Source organism: Aristolochia californica, unplaced genomic scaffold (genome assembly GCF_029961685.1).
Source record: "Aristolochia californica isolate CCGP_79_NKW_82.1479 unplaced genomic scaffold, dmAriCali1.0.hap1 SCAF_15, whole genome shotgun sequence".
NCBI classification, from domain to species: domain Eukaryota; kingdom Viridiplantae; phylum Streptophyta; class Magnoliopsida; order Piperales; family Aristolochiaceae; genus Aristolochia; species Aristolochia californica.
The window spans coordinates 5,158,761-5,179,433 of NW_027181826.1; the positions used below are offsets into that span (position 1 = coordinate 5,158,761).

The following is a 20,673-nucleotide window of genomic DNA, read 5'->3' on the forward strand; positions in this document are numbered from 1 at the left end:
GTACGGGGTGAACCCCAAATCCTTGCATGGGTTCAGAGCAAGGACGAGTTTTTCCATTTCCACTATGCAAAACATCCACCTTCATATAATATATGTCATACATTTTTAATGATTAAAATAGTTATATAACTAAATACATTTTTAATACTATTGAAGAGAAGATATGAAAGACTCTTACATGACTCTCATATATAGTCAAAATTAATATGGTGGAGTTTTACAGGAGTCTCACATAAGGAGGTTTCACAGAAAAGTTTCAGTTTAAAGGTGTTTTAGTTATGTTAGTCTTCTATTTATGTTGAGTTATTTAAATATACTAGGTATTGTCTTTAAGTGTAATTAAGACAAGGGTACTTTAATTATAATTGGACTCTATTACTTTTCTTTATTATAAATAGGGGTTCATGTACTCATATTACAACAAGTCAATGAAGTTTTTCTCTTTTCTAGAAATTCAACATGGTATCGGAATAGGTTCTATGAGCTGACTCAGTCAACCCACAGAGATAATGTGATCTTTTTCTGATCTATCATCTCTAGTAGTTTAGGTTCGTGTTCTATTTTTTTTCTCTTTCTATCCATGTACCCATTGTTTTCTTGGTGTTTGCAACTCCATATTGATTTTTTATGTTGAAAATTATATATTGACGAAAATATATTCGAGTCTACTTTCTAGCACAAAAATAGATTTAGGAAATCGAAGTTTTCTACAAAAATAAATTAATATTTGAAATAACAAAAGTCAGACCGCAAGAGAGCTTTGAGTAGTAGCTAAAAACTTCAACATTCAAGTAATCTTATACCTTCAAGAACGAGACTTTAAAGGGAAAATTATATATCCAAAGAAATATATGTAAGTTTATTTTCTTACCTATTTAACCAATTTTCAATCTGAGTTTTCTAAAGAGAGATATTGATCATGTAAGAGTCAATGGTCACGCTAGCTACAGAATAAAGAGTATTTAGTTTTGTTAGATTATATATTCTAAAATCTATCAAATTATTTATCTTAAAATAAGAATATTTTATGAAGAGAAGTTATACTTTAATGAAAGATATTGAAATCTAGTTTCAAAAGGAGAAAATTTCATGTCAATCTGATCTATATTTAAGGAGATATTCACATTGGAGTTGTCAAGGGTCAAGATATAGAATGAAGGTAATGAAGAAGTCAAAAGATTCAAGAAAGAATATTTTTATGTCAAATTAGATATTATCATAAGTATCAAAGGTCGGTTTTGCCGAAAATCTTTTATTTTTCTCTATTATCTCTACAGGCATTGACTTGATTTGTGTTTCCTGTTTCTTCTAAAATCCGAGTTTTTTAGCCAAATTTGTCTTCTAATCAAAGAGGTTTGGTCCAACTTAATCACTTTATGATATGTTCATTCAAGATATACATTATCTTGCATCAATGTTGTTTTCAAGTTTTTTTTTTACTTGGTTGTGTATCTTCTCCACATAGTTAACTCTAAAAAATTATAATCACCCTCATAAAATTATAGTTGGTCAAGTTTATTAAGTTCTACCATTATAATCTCCCCTAATTTTTCCGAAAAAAAAAGGTATATTGCATAATCGCCTCCTTCTGGTTAAAATTGTTTTCTTCATTTTATCATATTTTGTTTTTATCGCTTTTTTGGCAAATCAATTAAATTTTATACTTTCTCCAAATCTTTTACCCATGTTACTGAATAAAGGAATGAATTTGATTGAAATCAATTCAATTGACAGATCCAAATTGAGTTTTATAACACTGGATGGATTTTGTAGTTTATGGGTGCCTTTTTGTTTCAACTCCTTTGCCATCCTCTACATTCCGTTAAATTACACTCACCCCCACGTAACTTTCTTCCTTAGAAAAAAAAATACAGTTTGGAAATGGCTGCTTCCATTTGATCCCCACTGACTTCTGTCAAAAGTCGTATATGGTAATTCCAAACGCAGCACTTTACTGACTCGTGAGCCGAGCCTCAAAGGACTTTCCGACACCCATCCCAAGCAATCCAATTGGTATGAAAATTGAGCCAGACATTCAGGGGTTTCTTTTATGCATCTTCAGGCCCTCCCTATGTATTCTCCACTCCTTTTGAATCTCACCATTTCTTCTTTCCTCTATCCCCTCTTCTTTTCTGGTTTCTCATCTACTTTAATGGATGAAGACCCAAGAAGAGGAACATGTAAAGAACAGACTTTCTTTGGAGATCGATCATCGTTCTTTTATTCCCCAAAGAATGAGCTGCTAAGATTCAATTCTGTTTGCCCTGAAGAAGCAGACACTTGTTTTCCATCCCAAAATAAGGACAAGAAAAACAGAAGACAAAACAGGCCATCTGTTCAGAGTACAGAATTTTGGTTCCTCTACAACTAAAGAATTCTCACTAGTCCCAGCAGGAACCAAGTATTGAAGGATAAATACGAATAGTTTTATCAGAAGAAAAATCAACAACAGAAAAGGCCTATCTCAACCTAACCAATATATACACCCATCCGGGGCTTGATCGCCTCAGAATTTTCTCCCTACATTCTGAAGTCCAAGACACAGACATTGTTGTTGGAAAAGGACGCCGCAATTTTGTCACCTTCTTTGTTCCAGCAAACTTCAAAAATACCACCACTTCCTCGGTATGTCTTCACAACCTTAAAATCTTTCATTGACCAGATATGGATGCTCTTATCTAGTGAACCACTTGCCAGATACTCCCCATTCGGGCTAAATGCAAGAGAATATACCGGCATTCTGGATGTCCGCCACAAAATTGTACAAGTTAGTTTCAAAGATCTAAGTAAATTCTGCTCATAGAGTAGGCCACATTGTCCTCAATAAAATTAAAACATTGACAAGGTATAGAAGCACCTGTGACTGTTCAAGCTGTAGAGCAGGTGCCCCAGCTCCACATCCCATAGCTTGATTTTCGAGTCAAATGATGCACTGGAAAGGTGTCAAAAGTTCCAGTACACCAGGTACTTGGACCCATTAAATTGAAAATACTGAAAAACTTAAAATGAAAGGCTTGGCAACTAGTCCCTACCTGGCTAGCACTAACGGTTGGTTTGGATTGGCTGTGGATGGGCCAGTAGGGCTCCATCTAATAGTGTATATTTCCTGCAGCAAATTCACTACCACGTTCAGTAATCCACATAGAGCAATAATGAAAAACCAATAACATAGCGAAGATAAGGAATGACCTTGGTATGTCCCTTCAAATCATGCACACATTTGTCCTGCTTCATACTCCAAATCTGGTACGCATTGAATAGATTATCAATATTATAATATGACGACATTAAAATGTGTAGCATCAAAATGGAAGGTTCAATTGGTACTCACGACAACAGATATTTCGGTCCAGTATGTAGTTTAATATAAATCATGGTGTAACCTGCAAAAGTGGAAACCACATTTTAGCACCATATTCATGGTAGCAACTGATTGAAAACATGTAGCTGTAGAAACTTTATATATACTTTCCAATCTCCAGTTGGAAATTGCAGCATTTTTACAGCTACGATCTTTCTCAGACAGATGTTCCACTGAATGCAGGCTAAAATGTCATGATTTTACTTTCAATTTATAAGGTCTCCACTTTGCATGTTAATCCAGATTTCCCAAAAAAACACATTAGATACCATTAATGAATAAGAATAAAGTGTGTGTACTGCATGATCAACTAGTTACAAGCTAATGGTACAACCCCCTGCTCGCATGAGACAACATGTTCTCTACACCCTTTTAAAAACCATGAAAACTATAAAGATACCCTTCCCTATTTCAATCAGTTCACTTGAACCAAGACAGAAAAACAAAAAGAATCCGTAAGTTAGCAACTAGACCTTCCTAACATGGACAATAGGAGACACATTTTCAGTATCAAGCTGGTCATTTGGCAATTGAATGCACATAATTCTGGTTTTGGTTTTAAATGTTGGGCTTGTTGTACGATTCCCTTATCAAATGCACAGGTTCACATTTTAAATGTGAGGACCTATAGAAGTTAACATAATGATTTTAATTGTTTTGATTTTTCTAGGAAGGTTAGTCTATACATGCTGTTCTGTAATCAGAAACCTTTTGTTTTCATGCAATAGTCCCATTACAGTAGCAGGTATGACAACGATATGGAAATATAAAAAATATAAGAAAACCACCAGAAAACATGTGCTAAGCAGTGTGAGAAGAAATTTTCAACCTTTGCGGTTTGATCATCAGAACAAGAGGCCAACAACAAACCCCTTGGGTCCCATTTGATAGCATTAACTTCACCCTGGAAAAAATATAAACATTGCTTTTAGTCAAACATAAAAGAATCAAGAAATCTTAGAAAGAAACTTCCAAAGCAATTCATCGGCTTAATTATAACATCTTTTCTGAACATTGATACAGAAGGATAACAACATGAAGTTGAAAAGCTGCAACTTTTTCAAGTGACCAAGGAAAATAAAGAGGAAAAGAAACAAGAAGAGTTATCATCATATCTTATCAGGATTGCAGCCACCACTACCACCACACTAAAACCTCTTTATCTCAGCTATGTCAACTTAGCCAAAAAGGAAGATCAGTAATAGAAAATGTTGCCGTAAAGCGACATGACGAACATAACCATAGGGAGAGGAAGCTATGCTCATCAAAAGAAGACTGATTATAAAGGCATTAGCTGAGTCATTTGCTATTTCCATTTTGAACATCGAAGGGCATCACCAGACCAATACAGCTTTATGTCAGCTTTGTTGCCTTCGGCAAAAAGGAAGAAGATAGTAATACAAAACATGCAGCTAAACCGCATTATGAACATAACCATATGGGAGAGGAGAGTGATCACTAAGGCATTGGTCTAGTTATTTGCTACTTCATTTGTGCACATCTATAAAATGTTCAAGCAGCTAGAATAGGTCTTCAATTTCTCTGAGATTCACTAAACCACCAAAATTCTGCACCTTGTTCCCTTTCCCTAGTCTGTGAAATGAACCCAAGATGCAATCATCAATAATAGAAAATCAACTTCTTTGCATCATTGATCCCTAGATGACCAACGGGTAAGGTTCTAAATTTGAAATATGGGCCAGTCTGCTATTAATCAGGCATTTAGCACTAATGATCATTGAGCCAGAAAGCTGTGCGACCTTTGAATCAGTAGTTGAGGACCAACATATGTTCTGTATCACCATTCAGTTCTCATATTCAGGTCGTTACTAATGTTCAGAATCTCAGAATCACCAAGTCACAGGAATCATGAATTCCTACCTAAATGTTTTAAGTAATTAATCCATAGTTCAGTTTCTATCAATAGGCACGCTATAGAACCGAGTTCCTACCTAAATGTTTAATTAACTGAGTTCAGTTTCTATGAATAGGCAAAATAGGCAATGGAATAGAACCTTATTTTTTGAAATGAGGAAACTCTAACCAGCCAACCCAATCACTACATTTTCTGTCTTGTGCTCATAAATCCAACTATTCTGTCAACAAGTGGTTCTGGTGGTTTGTAAAGCCAATTTATAAAAATGCAATTCTGAAAATTAATTACCATAGTTTCCTTCTAAGATGTGTAAGTGCTTCAAATCTTGAAAGAAATATATGCATCAAACACAACAGGTAGGGTAAAAGGTGAACTAAGTCTGTAATAAACAGTGAAATATAGGACAATGGATCTCACAAAATAATGTCTGATTGTACCAACCTCGTGCCCAGAAAAAGTCTTAATAGGACGGTTCTCTCCAATCTTGCAGACATATATCTTATGGTCAGTAGAACAGGTTGCAAAAGAAACATTGTTTCTCCAGTCAACATCTAGTGTTGGTGCTGAAGAAAAGGTACAGGTAGCAGGAAAAGAAAATAAGTAAACCTGATATTAACAGAAAAGAAATCATTCTATGACCAGAGAGAAAGTTATACCTGAATGAAACTCAAATTGTTGCTTCGATTCACCTGTTTTCACATCCCATACTATTGCAGTTTTATCCACGCTCCCACTCAGAAGAAAATCACCTTTCTTGTTCCATTTCAGAGAGAAAACAGGTCCTTTATGTTTGCTTAAAGTATTCCTTAGTATTCCTGATCAGAAGCATACCGACATGGACTTATATGTATGAGACAACCAGGGGAAACACATCACAGAATAAGTAATTTGAGGGACATTTTGCGAGCAATATCTTCTATCTAGGGGGTAAGTAGACAATGTAGAGCTCTACATACGAAAATAACAAAGAAATCTTCAAGCTACCCCCCAATCTTGATTCCATCAAAGAAAATGAAAATAAACCAGTAGATAGGTGTCTTTTCAACACAAACCAGGGGTCAGTTGGCAACAGAACATGCAAAAAGTGCAGGTAGAAGTTTCCAGAGAAAAAGTCTTCATGCTGTATTCTACTTTTTGCCAGAGAAAGAATGAATATGAATTGAGGAAAGAAGAGAATGTCCATGGATAAAAATCCAGTTTTATTCATTTCACACACACACAAAAATAAAAAACTCTGTTTTACTTCTTGTTATCTGTCTTACATTTTGAGTGTGAGAGGAGTCTTATGTGAAATAGTTAAATATGTCTCAAGGTGATTTAGAGAAAAAGAGCGTAGTGCACAAGATGAGTTGTTTGTACTTCTGCTGCTTCCCCTTTTCCAAGACATTTCTCAAAAGTGATTGGACCCACAGATGCTGGTCCAGAAGATGAATAAATATCAGTGTTCACCAGATATCTGTTAAATAAATTAGCTTGCATACACTTTTTAAGTTCTTATTCATGACTATAGTTTTTGTTATATTTAACAAATTCATGGTTTATAGTAATACACATATGGGACTCATAGATGCCAACTCAAACCTTATCAGGTGCTTTTCCCAAAAAAAGAAAAAGAAAAAGAAAGAAAAACAACATTTCTGATGCAATCTCTGCTTCTTCATCAAACCACTCAAATTTCAACTTTATGTGGTGACAAAAAAAAAAATATTGCTCTAATTCATGCCAAAAAATCACTAGACCTCAACTTCTATCCAAACTGTCGCCTTTCTAGAAACCTACTGAATGTGCACCAGTTCCTCATTGCCTGATAATTCAGTTAGATCCCGAACACCATCCCCATGGACCCACTCCCACAAAACAAGCTATAATTTGTTTGTAATCTGATCAGAGTAATTTATCTTTTTTCCAAAAAAATAGTAAATTCAATTGTGATAGGCAAATATGGATTGAACTCACAAAATTTGATGAGAACAGAACTTACCATCTTTACTCCATATCCTTGCCTGTCCATCATAAGATCCAGTCGCAAGTAGTGTCCCTTCACCCTGTAACACCACAGATATTAGAGCAAAAAAAGACACAAAGATGGCACCTGGTGACATTTAGAAAGGGGACTTAAGACAAAACTCATTCATAATCATTTCTAACTTGATATACTGAGCCAATGGCTCAGTTAACTGACAGGTCCATTTTCCAGGTACAGTTTCCACTTTACAGAGTCAAAGACTCACCAGAAGATGTTCAAACATCGACCAAACTCTTATACAACATAACCAGAAGCTTTGATCATGTTATTGTTGAACTCACATTCCAGTCAAGAGTAGTAACATCTTTGCTTTTCTCACTTGCAGTGCCCTCATAATGTTTCAAAACCAGTGCTTTTGGAGGTTCATTCTGCATGCCAGAGCTACAAGGTCCATCTAGAATTGTCCAAATTCGAGCCGTAGAATCCCCAGATCTTCAAGATGGAAAACAAAAATACGAAATAGATAATCCGAAGAGATATAAACCATTTAGCTGAGGAATAAAAAAAAATGCAGCAACATCAGAAGCGGTAATTACATTGTAAAAGTACTAACAACTACTGTGATACCCAAAAAAATTCCCATTGTAAAACACTAACGTCAAATATGGTTATTATATAACCTCAACAGATAATATTAAACTGAAGGACCACCAACAATTTTGTAAAACCAGCACATAAAATAGAATTTTTTTTCAAAACTATACTGAAGATTCACTGGCCATTTGGTAAAACTAGCTCATCAAGTAGAAGATCTATCTATAAAAATCAAGACTTCACAACTATAAAATATAAGACATTACAGCAAAGACTGCAACAGTTCTATCATGTAAGCCTATCATCTTCCTATTGAAAGAAGAAATCAAATAAGACAAGAAAGAAGAGAGAAAGGGAGGGAGAGAATCAAAGTGTGTTGAATGGCACCCAATAGGAGCCGAGTTCCATCCCCTCTTCCTTTTATTTCTCTTAAGTGACTTGAAGTCTAATTACATAAACTATCCCTTGAGACATAAACCTCTATGACTCACTATCCACACATCCAATAACATTAAATCTGAACTATAGACTTCTCAGGCTAAACCAACCTTGCTGACACTTTTACAGACTTATAGAGAGAATGTAAAATGCCTAAAATAGCCCTACTTGACATTTAATACCCCCCTCAAGCTGGAGCATATAAATCTAGAAGCCCCAGCCTGTTATAAAATATCCCAAACTCACATTTACTCAAAGCTTTCATACAGGGTAACAACTTTGTCCATTATAAACTTATCATACTAAACCAATCTTGCTGACACTATTACAGACTTATGCAAATAATATGAAATGACTAAAATACCCCTGCTTGATATTTCACTCCCACCTTCAAGGTGGATCATTTATGTCTAGAAGCCCCAACTTGTTACAAAATATTCCAACTCACGTTCACCCATCTTGGGTAAAGATGTCTCCAAGTTGGTCACCAGACTGAACATAAGGGGTAACAATTTTCTCCCTCATTATAGCATCTCAGATGAAGTGGCAATCAACCTCTATGTTTGCAATGAAAATTGTCAGGTTATCACAGTATATGGTCATAGATTTTGCAACATATAAGTTCATGATAGAATCCAACTTTGTAATAAGAGTAGTACGACACATAGGTTAATTTATAACATGTAAGGAGAGAGATAAAAGTGTCAATTTTGAAAAGTTAGGAGGGAAAAATTGGAAATTCAAGGGGGGCCAGCCTCCAAGGGTATTTTTGTCATTTTCTAATTCAAAAAGTCAATCAAAGAATAGTCCTAATTTGGAAAGTCATGTTTAGGGTAAATTTAGTTTCCTTTTAGGAATATCTTAGTTTCCTATTTTTTATGTAGTTTCTATTTGATGTAATTTCTAAAGTTAGAAAAGTCATAAGAGTCCTAGTCAAGGTGTTATTTAAGTCATATTCAAACGAAGAGTTTCTTATTTATTTTTCTTGTCTCTCTCTCTCTCTCTCTCCCCTTCTCGGAGTTCAACCTTATTCCTTGAAAGAAGTTTTAACATGTTTGGAAGAATCTGCCTCTTCTAAACAACCTAGTTCTCTCAACGAATTACAACGAGAGATCAAAGAAATCAAGTAAGAACTAAAACAATTAAAATCCTTATATAAAAGGCTTGAAAAACAATTAGGTAAAAAACTTGATGAAACTTTTCTTAATCAAATCGCTAAGGTCACTCATCAAAAGTGGAATACTAAAATCAACTTGGCGATTGATCAAGATTATGTCATACTAAATTTGACAGCTTTAATTGATAGTGGAGCAGATTTAAACTGCATCCAAGAAGGGTTAATTCCAACCCAATACTTTGAGAAAACAACTCAAACATTAGCCAATGCTAATGGTCAAAAAATGAAAATTAAATATAAACTTAATAATGCTTCTATTTGCACTAATGATCAGTGCATAACAACCAATTTCTTATTGGTTAAAAATATGAGTCAACAGGTCATATTAGGAGCCCCATTCCTGGAAAAAATAATGCCTATCAAAGGCATTGATAACCAAGGAATTCTTGGTGAAATCAATCACAAACCAATTCATTTCTCTTTCAAATCTCCACCAAAAGTAAGTTTTATTAATGAGATTGCAGAATTGAGTCAACAGGTCATATTAGGAGCCCCATTCCTGGAAAAAATAATGCCTATCAAAGGCATTGATAACCAAGGAATTCTTGGTGAAATCAATCACAAACCAATTCATTTCTCTTTCAAATCTCCACCAAAAGTAAGTTTTATTAATGAGATTGCAGAATTGAGAAATCAAATGAATCTCCTTTATAAGGAAATATTGTTCTTAAACATAGAACAACAACTAGAATCTCCATGAATCAAAGAGAAAATTAATTCTCTACACACAATTGTAGTGATATTCCCTACAACCTTTTGGGATAGGAATAACTATATTGTTTCTTTACTCTACATTGAACGGTTCAATGAAAGAACCATACCGACTAAAGCACGACCTAGTCAAATGAAACATGCACATTTAGATTATGCAAAAAAGAAATCCAAAATATATTGGACAAAAAATTAATCAGAAAATCCTACTCCCCATGGAGTTGTACTGCATTTTATGTCGATAAAAATGCAGAAAAGGAAAGAGGTGTTTCTCGCCTAGTGGTTAATTATAAACCACTCAATGATTTTTTAAAATGGATAAGATATCCAATTCCTAATAAAAAAGATTTGTTGGATAGATTATTTTCAGCAAAAATCTTTTCAAAATTCGATCTTAAATCTGGATATTGGCAAATTCAAATCGCAGAATAGGATACGTATAAAATTGCTTTTACTGTTCCTTTTAGACATTTTGAATGGAATGTCATGCCATTTGGTTTGAAGAATGCCCCTTCAGAATTCCTGAATATCACGAATGATATTTTCTCCAATTATTCTGAATTTACAATTGTTTATATTGATGATATTTTAGTTATTCAGAGTCAATTGATGCTCATTTTAAGCATTTAAATGTTTTCAAACATGTTATTAGAAAACATTGGTTAGTAATTTCTGCCCTCAAAATGAAACTTTTTCAGACCTCAATTAGATTTTAGGGTCATAATATTCACAAGGAAAAAATCATCCCAATTGACAGGAGCATTGAATTTGCTTCCAAATTTCCAGATGAAATCCAGGAGAAAACCCTACTCCAACGATTCCTTGGAAGTCTTAATTATATTGTAGATTATTATCCCAATATTGCTCAAGATTCTACAATCCTATATAACAGACTTAGAAAGAAACCTGAGCCTTGGACTGATAAACACTCCAAAGCAGTTCAATTAATCAAATCCAAAGTTAGACAACTTCCATGTCTTAACTTAGCCAATCCTTCATATCCGTAGATTGTCGAAACTGATGCCTCCCACAAAGGTTATGGTGGCATTTTAAAACAAATTAATCCAGTTAGTAAAAAGAAGAACTTGTTTGTTTTACTTCTGGAACTTGGAAGAATGCACAAATAAATTACTCTACAATCAAACAAGAAACTCTTGCAATTATTAAATGCATCTCCAAATTTCAAGATGATTTATTGAATAAAAAATTCTTGCTTAGAGTAGATTGTTCTGCAGCAAAATCATTTCTCAAAAAGGATGTAAAAAATCTTGCATCCAAACAAATCTTTGCAAGAGGGCAAGCGGAATTAGCGCCTTTGATTTTGATATTGAACATATCAAGGGAGAATTAAACTCCTTACCTGATTTCTTAACCCATGAATTTTTGCAGGGTAATTTAAATCCGATTTGAAAACTCCTGGACCCTGTTGGAAGCTTTCAACTCTTCCATCCCGGTCTGGTGGGAAGAACTGAATCATCACTCAAATCCTGGTTGGAATCTTGCCCTTAAATTAAAAGCTCTGAAGTTGAAGATTCGATCGTGGTCTATGTCCTACCGCGCTTCTTGGAAGGATTTAGTTCGTCGCCGTATATTGGAGCTCGATCTACTCGAAGAACAAAGGTCCATTTCTTCCCTTGAGTTAAATCTTAGATGTCAATTAAATTTTGAGCTCTCTTGTCTGCTTTGTTGCGAAACTATCCATTGGAAACAACGGGCAAGATTCCGTTGGATGGCCGAGGGGGATGAAAATACGAAGTTTTTCAATGCTATAGCCTCGGCTAGGAGGAGGGTTAACCGTATCACTTCCCTCTGTCATGGAGACCAAGTGATTACAGATAGCCCCTCCATCTCTAACATCTTTGTGAAGTTTTTCTCAGAGTTGTATTCCGAAGAGCGTTTCAACCGATTGAAGTTGCCTCAACTCGACTACTCGAGGATCTCCTTGTTTGAGGCAACAGATCTGGAAAAGCTCTTCAGGAATGAAGAAATTGAACTGGCAGTGATGAGGCTCCCGAAGGACAAAGCGCCTGGACCGGACGGGTTTAATGGTGAGTTTTATCATAAGTTTTGGGATACCATTAAACCGGAAGTTTACGAATTTGTCCGAAATTTCCACCAAGTCGGCATCACTCACAAGGCAGTTGGAGCTTTTTTTATTACCCTAATCCCAAAAAAAACTGCTGCCACTCTTCCCCAAGATTTTAGACCTATCAACCTCACCACAAGCTACTATAAAATCATTGCCCGTTATCTAGTTAACCGCCTCCGGCCCCACCTCTACAAAATTATTAGCCCCTGCCAAAGTGCACATTTATCAAAGAGAAACATTCTAGACTCTGCCATGGCTGCCCATGAGCTTCTTGACACCTTCAAAAAATCGAGCAGACCAAGATTCGTTCTTAAAATTGATTTTGAGAAGGCCTTTGACCGATTAAACTTGAAACTAATTGATTACTTGTTCGATAGAATGGGTTTCAGGACGCGGTGAAAATTTTGGATGTGAAGCTGTATCTCCTCCCCATATTTTTTTGTTTTAGTAAATGGGACTCCTTGCGGTTATTTCAAAGCCACGAGAGGAATAAGACAAGGGGACCCTCTGTCCTCTTTCCTATTCACTCTCTTGGGGGAGCATCTTGCTTCTATGGTCAAATTTGCCAAAAGAACCGGCTGGCTCAATCCTATCTCAACAGATTTTGGCCAAGATATTCTTTACTGCAATATGCTGATGATACTATTTTTTTCAGAGCAAGGCTTCTTCTCTCAAATCTCGCACTTGAAAGCCTTGCTAAATCTTTTTGAGTTGTCCTCTGGACAAAAGGTAAGTTGGGCTAAATCTTCCATTTTGGGTTTTAATATTAACCCCTGGTTCTCAGCTCCATTGCAAATTATCTGGGCTGTATAGTTGATTCCTCTTCGGGTACTTATTTGGGTCTCCCTTTATCCTCTGCCTTGCCCTCAAAATCTGCTTGGCACCTAGTCATTGAGCGGCTGGAAGGTAGGCTCTCTTCCTGGAAAGGGAAATTCTTGTCTAAAGCTAGTAAACTCAATCTGATCAAGTCCTATTTACATGGTATTCCATCTTACTTTTTATCCCTGTACCGCTGTCCTGTCAACAAGAGAATCGAGTTTCTAAAAAGAAGATTTTTATGAGGGCAAAATGGGGAAAACAATAGTCTTGTAAAATGGGTTGACGTATGTAAGCCTTTTGCTGAGGGTGGTCTTGGGATTCGTGACACTGCAACCACAAACTCAGCTCTACTTCTGAAGTGGCTCTGGAAATTCAATATGTTCCCGTCTCTGATCTGGCAAAATATAGTGGCCGGTAAAGGAAACAAATTCTCCGGATGGTGGACTAAAGGAGGAAGGTATAACAGGCTATCTCCTATTTGGAAAAAAATAGCTGCCTTGCTTCCTGTTTTCAAAAAATCCGTCAAGTGCTATATTGGATCTGGTAGTAGGACAAAATTCTGGACGGATTGGTGGATTGGCTAGGCTAGCCTAAACTTTAGTTTTTGTCAAATCTTCTCTCTCTTGCAAGGAACAATGGGGATTATATTTCAGCGGTCAGGTAGAACTCTTGTAACTAGAACCTAAATCTCCGTAGAGCTTTAACAGAAACAGAAACTCTTGAAGTTGCTGATCTTATTACGAAATTATCTGCGGTTCGTGTCAGAAATGCTCCTGATACTGATATGGACTCCTTGTCCCAAAGGTACGTTCTCTACCTCAACTGCATATAAAACTCTTCTCACCCCCTGCTCAATCCGGTCACTTATCTGCAATTGTGTGGACCTTACACGCCCCTCCAAGAGAAAAATTCTTTATTTGGACGGTTTGCCAAAATAAAATATTGACATCGGACATGTTAATGTGCCGTGGAACTCAGGTCGCTGATCCTATGTGCCCGTTCTACTTTGTCTCCACTGAAACTGCGGATCATATACTATTGTTGTGTAATTATGCTCACTCGGTGTGGACTACTCTCATCAGCAAAATTGGCCTACTATACTGCTCTTCTCAAAACCTCACAGAAACTATTCATACAATCACAAAGGCGAATCTCCCAAAACTTGGAAAGCTTTTAATCTCTTACTGCGTTGGTCACATCATCTGGGCCCTTTGGAAAGAGCGAAGTAATCGAAGGTTTAATCAAAAATCTATTCCTGATAATATTCTTAGCAATCATGTTATTGGGCAAGTTACATCTTGGATTCGTATGAGAAAAGGATTTAAAAACCTTGAAGGAACTTACGAGAAAATTGGAATCTGGTTGCAAAAATGTCTTATCCCCCACGACCTCCAATAATGAAGACATGGTCTCTCCCCCCCCCCCGGCCGGATACTTTAAACTAAATTTTGACGGAAGTGCATTGGGTTGTCCGGGACCAGCTGGCTATGGTGGGGTTATTCACGATGATAAAGGGAATCTCCTCCTTTCTTTTTCTGGACCTATTGGGATTTCAGACTCCACTACGGCAAAGTTATCAGGATTATTTAATGGCCTCCAACTGTTCCATCAAAGGATAGTAGGACCGTTATATGTTGAAGATGATTCTCAAGTCATTATCAGTTGGGGTACTAAGAAATGTAAACCGCCTTGGCATCACTGGAATCTTTTTGATGATGTATGTATATGAACTTCTCAATTACAATGTATATGGAATCATATTCCTAGATCCGCTAATCACTTAGCGGATGATCAGGCTAAATTGCCTTGGCGTCACTGGAATCTTTTTGATGACGTATGTATTTTAACTTCTCAATTACAATGTATATGGAATCATATTCCTAGATCCGCTAATCACTTAGCGGATGATCAGGCTAAATCAGGTGTTTTTTCTCCAACATCTTGTTGTGGAGGAAGGTCCTGTTTAGTTAGGTTTGTATCTCTCTCTCTTAATAATATATTTCACACTTTTCCTCAAAAAAAAAAAAAAGTTTATGGTTTTGTAAAACCATGTCTATTCATTTTTTGAAAACTTAACATACAGTCTTTTGTAAAAAGGGCAAGTGTCAAACCACTCAAGACAATTTGAATTTCTGCCTCTTTTTCATACACAACTTTTCTGTTTTTAAAACTGTCACGTCTTCTAAAAGAAGAAAAGATTAAAATCTCCATATAATTTACACGTCACTCTAGTTATTTACCCTCCAACTTCTAGAAATCAATAACAAAATTCTTTAAAACTTATATGTCTTTTGCTTAAAGTACGAATGAAAGGCATTAGATCTCAGGGCACATTACCAGACCCAGACCCAGCCCCAGCTAGACAGCATTTTTTCTCCAAGATCTCAACCCCAACTCACGGGGTTGAAAATTCCTTATCCCTCCCCACTTTAAGCAGCACAGGTTCCTGGTTAACAAGTCTTGGCTATCATACCTACTCCAGACTCCTCTATGTATACACATGCATGTATGCAGAGACATATACATGCAGACAAGAAAAAAGGCCTTAAGAATTCATTGGTAACATTTAAAAGTATAAAATTTCATTTCAAATTTCTTTTTTGAAAAGTTGATTGAATTAAATTATAACTAATATTTAAGGTTAAAAATGTATAGAACAAATGTGCATCTCATTCGAGGAAGGCTGAACAGAAGGATAAAGACAGGAAAGAATGTACTAACCCAGATGCACAGACAAAAACCTGAAGAAAACCAAAATGGCATAGTACAAAGGAATGACAATTACTGAAATTTTTTAATCAGAAAGAAATACCCAGAATCCACAGACCTCAGAAGTATGCCCTTCCAAAATTGTTACATAAGAACTAGGGATCTCGTTTGTCAAAGATGGAGAGCTTGTAGCTATATTCATTGGTTCAGGCCCTATCAAAGTGGTCAAACAGATGTAACTGACAGAGAAGAGAGTATTACTAAGAAACAATTGAAAAAAAAACAGAAAATAGATTTTATCTGTTCTAGTGAACATATTGATTATTGAGTTGATCTACCAGATCTGATCATACAGTATCCTACTGAGATAATAAAAAGATCAAGATGCTCTCATTGGCCAAATAACATGACCTTTATACATGCGTCAAATATCCCACGACCTAAAATGACTAGCAAAGAAGTACACTTTCATTGTAGCCATTTGGAAGGCCAAAAGTAAAGAACTTTAGTTTGGAAAACATTACCTCCAAAAATTCCAGTCTCCTCTTCTTTAACTTGAGCCTTGTCCTCCTGCTCTTTATTGAAATCCTGATCAATATGTTCCTCCTTTTCCTTTTCCTTTTCCTTTTCACTCTGCTTTTCTTTTTCTCGCTCTCTATCCTTTTCTATCCTCTCCCTATCCTTTTCAGCTTCTTTCTCCTTCTCCTGCCGATCTTTCTCCCTTTCACGTGCACGTTCTCTTTCATGGTCCTTCTCAGCTTCTTTATCCTTCCCCTTATCCTTTGCTTTCTCCTTTTCCTTCTCTTCTTCTTTTTGGAGACTTTCCTTTTTCTCTTTTATAATTTGACGCAGTTCATAGACATCTTTTGTAATGAGATCCAAAGGTTGTATGAATGCAAATTCATCATCAACATCTGTTTCACTCTGCCAAGCTTAAATCAAGCACCAATCAGGATAAGATATCTTCTATAAGGTACAAAGGTTTCTTCCACTTAGATTGAGATAGGAAAGGAGGGGGGAGAGAAAGCAAAGAAGGAGATTTTTCTTGCACAGGCATTGGAATAAATGTGAAGTTTCTTAACTAACCCAATAGACTGAAAAGTAGGGTGAATGTTATCATATATCAAGGAAGTATCGCTCACATTGCTCAAATTAGCTTCTAGCTCTAGATATTGAAGTCCCTTCTGCACAAACGTAACGAGAGCACCTGGTGGAACTAAGTTGCCGTCAATAGGACTTTTGTTAATCCCTGCTTCATATCCTAAAGTAAATGCTGAATGTGTGAAACCTGCAACTTTAATAAATCAGAGAAAGAACACCAAATAAACTAAGAAACATACTATCAAACTCAAAGCAGTATCAATAGATGCAACTCACAATCATAACTTCTTGGTAGCAATCAACTTAATATGAAACATTGCAACAGACACCAGATCTTTTTTTTTTTTTTTTTCTTTTCCACTGCATAGAATGCCAAAACTTTCAACCAGCTACACACCTGTTTAATTTATTTTTGTGCAACAAAAACAAAGGCAGCCAAATACATGAAGAAAGTAAAATAACGAAAACCAAAGCAGCCAAGAGAATATAAAAGAAATTTAGAACATAAAAAACCACTAAATTTAGTCATTTTCAAGTTTCTAAACACAAAAGCTCGCTTAGAAATAACATGAAAGGTCTAATGCCTATTCTCAAAGCTCTACAGAGACCCTCTTTAACTGCAACCAAACTGCTATGAAAGGTATACTTGCAATAATGGCTGTTGAGAATATTAATTTCAAAGTAAAGGATTATGTCACCCACCATCTCTTGCTCAAAATTTTCTAACTTTTTACCTCTAAATACACTTTAACACATAAAAACCATGCTTTAAAAGAGGCCTATGCAGGTATATACCTCAAGGCACACAAACAAGATGTAGATTCTTTCACCTTCTATAGCTTCATAAGATAATATTAGTCATAAACCCTGGTTGCACCTGGGAATCGACTCCATATGACAACAATCACCTTTTTCTGAAGTTATAGTTAGACGGAAGTGAATTAGCTGTGTTCACCGATGTAAGTTTTTACATTGTTTTATTACTGTTTGGTGGTTGTAAGAGAGACAGCTAAAGTAGGGCATTTCAATCCTTTTCCCTTGTAAACAGGTTAGGGGTCGATCTTTCCCCTAACCAGACGGTTCTCTCCAACGATTTCTCCTCCTCTCTATCCTTCTTTCTCACTTTCATCTTCCAAAATACTTTTTTTTATTGTTTTACATGGTATCAGAGCTATCGATTTGATTAAAGTGGGTTTTCATGCCAGAATCCTGTTCTCCTCAAATGGTCAAGCTCTCCAAGAAAAGGATTCTTACAAAATTGTGCCTTTTTTTTTATTACTGCCATAACCCTTAGGTTTAATGGTTACTACTGTCAATTGAACAGCTTTATGGGATACTTGTGCCCTAGAGGGTTGTTAGGGTTCTTTTACCCTATTCTTGCCAGCGCATATCACAAAAGCAGTGTGCCTGCCTGTGTCATCAACATCGAGGAAGACATCAGCCCTTATTACCTACTTTGGATGCTGTTCTTCGTGGATTACTGGAGTGTAATGGTGGCATCTATCAATTGCCGCCTAATTGCCCTAATTATTATGTAGTGTATAGGACCCACATTACCTGCAAAGTAGTGGAATTTTTTCAGGATCGATTTAGCGGACCCCTCATCATTGAAGGAGACTCTAAAGTTGTAATTGGTTGATGTTCCTCCTCCTCAGATCCCCGTGGCTATATTAGGATGTTTTCTTGGAAATTTCTGATATTGTATCTTCCATTTATTGTGATTGGTCTCATGTTTCTAGATCATCTAACTCTGCATCTGACTCTTGTGCTAAATTGGGAGCCTCCCTGCAACCTCTTGTTGTAAGGACTCCATGAGAATGACTCTAGGTTAACGTGGAAGAAGAAGGAGAGAAGAGAAAGAAGAGGGAAAAAGGAGAAGGACGTTAGAGAGGAGAGTTTGGATTAAGTGAAGGAGAGAATGCGTCAAGGGAGAGGAGAGGGTGGCTGGACGATTTCTCAAAAAGAAGAGAAGGCTGGAATGCCTTGCCTTTTAGCCAATGCTCTTATTTATAGTGTTACAAAGCCCTTAGGGTTACAACTCAATAGATTAAAAGACAAACTAAGACAATGTATTTACATCTTCATGCCATCCTTATGGAACATACCATAAATAACCACTTTGCCACTCCTTTCACGTGTGGGCTTCTAACCTTGAGCTTGTAGGCTTCAGCCCATCTTCCAACACTCCCCCTCAAGCTAGAGGAGAAAATACATCATAATACTCAGTTTGCCACCTATATAAGATAGAATTTTGGATGTAACCAGTTTGGTGAGGATATTAGCTAATTGCTCTTGAGATGAAACATACTTGAGAGTAATTATTCCTGCTTGAAACTTCTCCCGTATAAAATGACAAACCACTTCAATATGTTTAGTTCTTTCATGGAAGACTGGATTGGACGTAATGTGAATAGCTACTTGATTATCACAATGTAGGCTCATAGAGCCTCCTTTATAAAATCCCAATTCGGTAAGAAGAGTCCTAACTTCTACATGGTATAAGAGCATGGAGGTTAGGATCCCTATTCAAGTAATTATGTCATCCATTCAAGAAGTTGTTTATAGAAGGAGTTCTGCCATGGAGATATAGGTAAAATCTGATTTTTTTTTTCTTATTCTCTCTTTATGGTTTCAATTTTATTTCTTTCCATCTTCTTGAATTCTTGATTAACGTCAAGTCAGGATAATCTTCATAAACATTGTGAAGATCTATCTTTTATGACTAGGATGTTGTAGTTTTGATCATCTTGTAGCAAAATTACATGATTGATCAAAGGTCATTGTTTTTTGTTTGTTATTTGGATTCAGTTACCTTTATGTAACGGGAATCAAACATTGTTGATATGAGATTCCAGCATATGTTGTTGTCAATCCTATAATCTAATGTTACTCATGCGAGTGTGTGATGTTGTTGGATGACCGTTATATGTTTGATGAAATTCCAGAACTCACTTATCCCTATTATTTTTTGCGTTTGAACTTCAGCAATTGAATCTTTTTTTGTGTTAAAGTATTCCCATGAGTTGGAATTTATTTTGCCAAGAAATTGCTCTTGGTTGGCCAAGAAATGCTTTATCTAAAGTTGCTCTTGGTTTTGTGGTTGAGTTTGGATTAAGAATAAGAGTTGCATCTTTTCTTCTTTCTATTGTTTTGATAAATATAAGAGAAGTTGAGTAGTGGTTGGTTCTTGCTATCACTTGACAAAAGCACCAACTTTTCCATGATTTGGTGCTTATTCTCGTGAAAATATTCTCTACTTATTTTTGGTGGCTAATTTGGTCTACGGGTGCTTCAAATTACGTTGTGTAATTGTTATTTGAGCCCCTTTGACAATTGACCTCACTAGTTGATTTGTGTCAACATGGAGAATGGACATATGAGTAATAAGAGTGACATACTCCGAATTACTACAATTCCATTAAGAGGTCTTTCCAATTACCTCAGGTGGTCACAATCGGTACGGAGGGTTCTCATTACTCGTGACCTTCTCAGTCATGTTATCAAAATCCCTTCTCCGATTGATAAAGAAGATGAAGTCTATCGTAAATGGGTAAAAAACGATAACATGGTTATTAATTGGCTTATTATAACCGCATGGAAGAACATGTCGCTAACAATGTGGTCGACATGGAAACTTCCAAGGATATTTGGGACACATGTGCTAAACTCTATTCCAATATCGCCTCCTTGCAAAGAATATATGATGTTTTCCAAAGTATGCTGGCTACCAAACAAGGAGATAATATTCATGAGTTTTTGGCCTGGTTTCGTGGCCTTCTCTAAGAATGGAAAATTGCTCAACCATCCTCTACCGACATTGTTGTTCAAGAAA

General features: G+C 36.1%; 1 protein-coding gene across 1 annotated transcript in view; it reads right to left on the reverse strand.

Annotated features, from left to right (window-relative positions):
* Positions 1-2,223: 2,223 nt before the first annotated feature.
* LOC137951133 (WD40 repeat-containing protein HOS15-like) overlaps positions 2,224-20,673 on the reverse strand; it is a 37,403-nt gene continuing 18,953 nt past the window's right edge. The window contains exons 2-14 of the mRNA XM_068797733.1: positions 16,883-17,028; positions 16,265-16,664; positions 15,859-15,953; positions 15,753-15,772; positions 7,545-7,695; positions 7,219-7,282; positions 5,894-6,052; positions 5,679-5,800; positions 4,191-4,265; positions 3,190-3,243; positions 3,033-3,106; positions 2,858-2,932; positions 2,224-2,740 (exon numbers count right to left, since the gene is read on the reverse strand). Of these exons, the coding sequence (XP_068653834.1) occupies positions 2,521-2,740; positions 2,858-2,932; positions 3,033-3,106; positions 3,190-3,243; positions 4,191-4,265; positions 5,679-5,800; positions 5,894-6,052; positions 7,219-7,282; positions 7,545-7,695; positions 15,753-15,772; positions 15,859-15,953; positions 16,265-16,664; positions 16,883-17,028 (1,655 nt within the window). The 3' untranslated portion in view covers positions 2,224-2,520. The remainder of the gene's footprint in view (positions 2,741-2,857; positions 2,933-3,032; positions 3,107-3,189; positions 3,244-4,190; positions 4,266-5,678; positions 5,801-5,893; positions 6,053-7,218; positions 7,283-7,544; positions 7,696-15,752; positions 15,773-15,858; positions 15,954-16,264; positions 16,665-16,882; positions 17,029-20,673) is intronic.